Below are 5,295 nucleotides of genomic sequence, written 5' to 3'. Positions count from 1 at the left end.
TTTCCACTGTGACAACACAAAACTACCCCCTCTTGACTTCCCGCTCATTCTGCATTTATTTGCTAACATTCACAGCTTGATATTTTTAACGTCTTTGTTTGTGCGTAAATTGATTAACTTGACTTGTTGTTGACTTTTAAAAAGCTGACTTCGACTATATTGTCTTTAAATGCAGTTGAAATTTTTGATTGCCACGGATTCTGTGTCGATTTAACGTGACAAAGACGTATATACTCGTGTATTTACACTTTTGTTGTTACGTTTGTGTAGCAAGAGATCGAAATGTCCATTACAAATATCGGCCAGCGGATCGATCATTCAAGAAAGATCTTCGATCACTTGCCCATGTAATTGGATGCATAGGACGTATAAGTAGGAGTGGTAAGGGGCCATCGTTCCTCATAACACGTAAAGATACCTGACCGACATATCATCAAGCCACTTAAGGTAAGAAATTATACGGTCTAACTTTTTGCTACGTATTTATGCTGTTATGATGAAAAAGTTGGCTTCGATAGGTTTTCCCAGTCAATTTCATAACTTTTGCATCCAGTAACGTATTCTGAAAATGCAATTTCAATCTTCACAATCCGGTCATTCAAATTCACTATCGAAGCAATCAATTGATCATTTGCTCCATTCAAATTCAAGATAGAGGAATGCATGTTAGCAATATGCATTCAAATTCATTTTAAACCCGTGACATAATCTCGGAGGCCATTTGAATTTGTGAAAAAGCAATTATGTTCCAAATAATAATTGCATTCAATTAGAAATGAGTCGTACATTAAGTTAGCTCAGGAACGGACATGGGTGTGTTTTTGTTGTTATGATAACAATCATTTTATCTTGCCGCATAGGTCCTTCTTTTAATTGTAAATTTAAACTTTTATGAGGGTAAAATGACTGCTAACGCGGATATAAAAGCATATCATGCATCGTTTTTGAAAATGGTAGTATGAACATTTTATATGAATTGGTTGTTGTTTATTGATATCTTATTGGTTTCTATTTGGGAGACTACGTGACATCATGTATGTTAGTTTGTCTTTAAATTGATGCGTTGTGTGGTGTTAGTGTTGGGGTGTTGTCTTTATGTATGTAGGACATGCGGGTATAAAAGTAACATGTTTGAGTTATCGTTGTGTTGTTTGGATGCACTGCTGATTGGACCTTAAAGAGGAAATACAGTCTAAATATAAGGTAGTCTGTTAAAAAAGAGTACAATTTTACGGGTTCAACGGTAAAAATTTGACTGAAATCGTATGAAAACATAAAGAAGACATAATCTTTTGAAGATTTGATATCTCCGAAACAGCTCTTGAGCAGTGGTTTTGAGTGAGCTAACCGTATCATACCCTTACAATTTTCCATTGATTGTGTACAAAAAAAAAAAAAAAATGACGAATATTAAAAATTTCTGCCATTGAAGTCTGAAACATGACGGTATTCCTGGTTGAATAACTTCAAAATACTGATCAGTTAGATATATAGGATTTGAGCCTCGGGCATAATTGCGTTTGAATGAAAAACTGGAAATTATGAAATATTATGTACAAACTACAATTGGCAAGTTGTGAGGGAATGACTTGCTCACTTTGCCATTTGCATTTTCCTACTGACTATTCAAGAACTGTCCATCCGCCCCAAATAGCGAAACTCCAAAATGTCATAACTTCCTTATTTCTCATCCGATTTCGATCAAAATTATACCGGTGAACTCGTAATATTTTACTCCTTCTAACAAATTAATCTATATTTGGACTGGATTTCCTCTTTAAAGTAACACTTCTTAGAGTAAAACCAAGAAGATAACTATGTACACAGAACGATACGAAACCTATTAACATGAAGAAAATGATTATCCAAGCTTTTCCACATCCTGCATGTGAACAGAACGAGTTCCTTTTTTAGGTCACAGAGGAGGGCATTTACTTTTATACTTTATAACATTCCCACATCAGAAAAATTGAGTATATGAATATAAGAACGACCCAAGTCCAATTTTTGGCCAAATTCAGTTTGACATGGGAAATTGTAGCTTATGCATGGACTCATCTTGTGTGTAAATGATAAGTCCTAATTACCCCCGGAAGTACCTGAAATAAATGAGTTAAATGTTATATGAATGTAAGAATGAAGGACTTGGGTCATTCTTACATTCATATTATAGCGCCCTCTCTCGTCCTTCTCTCATCTCTATAGCAGAATATCATGTATATGAATCAAAGAACGACCCAAGTCCATATGAATCAAAGAACGACCCAAGTCCATCACACAAAATGGCGTCTCCACAATTATTGTTAATGTTAATTGTCATAATATTATATGTTCTAATTTGTATATTCAATGTTGCCTTCCCATCACAGTTAAATAGAATATTATTGGACAAACAAAAAAGATATGAAGTTTTTTTTAGTTTACTCGAAATGGTCTTCCATGGACTTGGGTCGTTCTTATATTCATATACTCAATTGTCACTGTTATTGCTAGCATAATCGTAACTTTCACTGTTTAATAAGTATCTACATAAACCACTGTTACATTTCCTCAAATCGAGTAGTTCTTTGACACAAAAAGCGATGAAGAATATAAACATTAGAATATGCTAAAATTCAAGTTTCCACTCCATGTTTTTTTTTTTTTATGCAGTAGGGCTAAAGGTGGATTATTATGACTATATTTGTTTTTAGTAATTTATTATGCAAATGGGAAATAGGGAGGACGTAGATCCAGAGCCGAAGTGGAAAATTTCATATGTCGGTAAAAGAAAAAAAAAATAATACAAGATGCAGGGAGACCTTTAAATGCTACTGTTGTGTACGTGCTTCATGTTTATTATAGAAACAAGATGAGTGGTCCCACTTGCCTTTTCGTCGTTGCCCTGCTGCTGTGTGTAAATAGCGCCCTCTCACAAACCGAGGCGCTCAACAAGGACAGAGCTCGTGCATTGTACACCCTCGCTGAGACCTGCTCTTACTGTAAGTTAAGTCAGCTATTTACAAACACGGTTGAACCCAGTACATACTGCCCTAGTTTGGGAAAATGAAGCAAGTGAGACCGAGTACAAATGCTACGAATGAAGAAAATATGTTTTTTTTTTTCTGTGTGTGTGTGTGTGTTTTTTTTTTTTGGGGGGGGGGGAGGCCCTTTGACATGGAAGTATGTGAAGAGCAATAATGTTGGTATTCGTGCAAGTCATATGATGATGAATTTCTGACTATTCGAAGAATTTTGATATTCCCATAGAAACTCATTATAACGTGCTTCCTTCTGCCAAAGTATTATAGATTTGTAGCAAACATGAAAAATCTGGCAAAAGGAAGCATGTGACAATCATATCATGAGTATGTTACTTGCTTTCTTTTGCCAAAGTATTATAGATTTGTAGCTAACATAAAAATGGCAAAAGGAAGCAAGTGACAATCCTATCATAAGGATGTTTCTTGCTCCCTTTTGCCAAAATAGATTGCGTGTAATTATAAAGGATTTGGCAAAGGGAATCAAGTGACAATCATATCATGAGGCTGTAACTTGCCTACTTTTGCCATTTTTTTTTCATGCAATTTTGTGCACTTGCTTCCTTTTGCCACAAGAATATCTCAGAAATGGGCCAAAATTGTAAGTTTTGGATTTTTCAGTTAAATAGAGCATGCATCAAATATGCCAAATTAATGAAAAAGTCAATATCCATAACAATGTCACTTGCTTCTTTTTGCCAAAGTAGGGTAGTATAGCACGATGCATGTTGCTGGGAATTGTTTGTTCTTGTTTGTTCGTGTGTTTGTTTTTGGTTAACATTACGGTTAAAGCTCATGATTTCTGGTGTGTATAAATGCATATAGTTCTACATGAATAATAATTTATATTTCTATGTGGAACAGTTGCATAGAATGCATTACTACTGAAAAGCTTGTTTCATCGTCTGGCTGTCACTGCCGTTGTTGTTGTAGATAGATACTAAGTAAAGTGTTTTCTTATTAAGAAAGGAATAGATTACGTTATACCAATTGATAGGAAAGGAAGATTACGTAAACAACGAAACCTAGAAGGCGTGCAGTATAATCTGTCAAGATAATTACATGAGACCCATATACAAGTGAATGATGATTGATAAAAAAAAATAACACAACAACAACCTGTTACACGGCGTAACTAAAAAAAAAAAAAAATAGTCGTCACACAAGTAAGACCTACTCTGTATAACGTTTTATCAATATTTGTGCTTGTTTAACCCAATGGGATAAGCATACTAAACAGGGTTCAATCAAGGTCTCAAACTATGACGACTAGGAATATCATTTTATATACACCATTCTTGCAATGTTCCCGCTCTTTCTGGTCATTCCCTCTTTTTCAATCTCTCCTTGGTCGCTTAATTCCTCTCTCATATCTTGCATTCATCTGCAGACAACTGTCCAGCAAACTGGCCACCCCGAGCTGCTGGACGCGACGCTTGCTACATCTACCGCGCGGACAAGAAAGAGTGGGCGGATGCGAGAGATGCCTGCAGGGACATCGGCGGGAAGCTGGTAAAGTTTGAGTCCTCAGCGGAGTTCACCACCGTGAAAAATTTCGTCATGTCTACCTACAACCTGGGTCAATTTCCGAGTGTGTGGACCGGCTTAAACGACCTTTCTAACGAGGGGACCTATGTTTGGGACGGGTTCGGTGGGTCGTTGAGCAAATATAGCTCACTGTGGGACGGTGGCCAGCCTGACAACCACAACAGCGGGTGGTTCAGCTCCGGCGAAGACTGTGTCGAATTCAACGGGAGAAAGCTCAACGACTTGGAGTGCGACTACGATCGTCCATTCGTCTGCGAGTATCACCCATAGGACTCTAGGAAGCGGAACTGACAAATGAAGGGATAATATGATGATGATGACACTTCTACTACTACTACTAATAATAATAATTTCAAATTCTTATAAAGCGCATTTCAGACTTGAAAAGAATTTCAATGCGCTTTAAAAAAAACCATATACCGTATACAAAACAGAAAAACCAAAAATTGCATAATAATGATTATGATGATGATAATAATAATGATCATGATTATCAGCATTTCTTCCACATTTGCAAGACAATACAAGTGACTGACCAAACAACAAACTAAACAAGCGTAATACAAGGGATACTAGATGTCGGGCTCACCCGGCCCTGATGCGCTTACCTAAGTTGGCAAGCCGGGGGGGGGGGGATCGAAATCACACGGCCCTGCCAGAATCTCTCCAACTAACTTACATTGACTTAGGGAAGCACATCAATGAATAGCTGAAACACACACAAAGT

The 5,295-nt window shown here is 36.9% G+C and overlaps 1 protein-coding gene across 1 annotated transcript in view; it reads left to right on the top strand.

Annotated features, from left to right (window-relative positions):
• Positions 1 to 313: 313 nt before the first annotated feature.
• The window catches only part of LOC139723605 (perlucin-like protein), a 5,337-nt gene continuing 355 nt past the window's right edge, over positions 314 to 5,295 (top strand). The window contains exons 1-3 of the mRNA XM_071634837.1: positions 314 to 447; positions 2,845 to 2,981; positions 4,411 to 5,295. The exon at positions 4,411 to 5,295 is cut by the window's right edge and continues 355 nt beyond it. Coding sequence (XP_071490938.1) covers positions 2,852 to 2,981; positions 4,411 to 4,838 — 558 coding nt within the window. The 5' untranslated portion in view covers positions 314 to 447; positions 2,845 to 2,851 and the 3' untranslated portion in view covers positions 4,839 to 5,295. The remainder of the gene's footprint in view (positions 448 to 2,844; positions 2,982 to 4,410) is intronic.

The sequence above is a fragment of the Diadema antillarum genome, unplaced genomic scaffold (genome assembly GCF_040938485.1).
Source record: "Diadema antillarum isolate AM-2024a unplaced genomic scaffold, OU_Dant_1.0 scf00000196, whole genome shotgun sequence".
NCBI lineage: Eukaryota > Metazoa > Echinodermata > Echinoidea > Diadematoida > Diadematidae > Diadema > Diadema antillarum.
The sequence above is the reverse complement of the archived record's forward strand: the minus strand, read 5'-3'. Positions and strand labels throughout refer to the sequence as shown.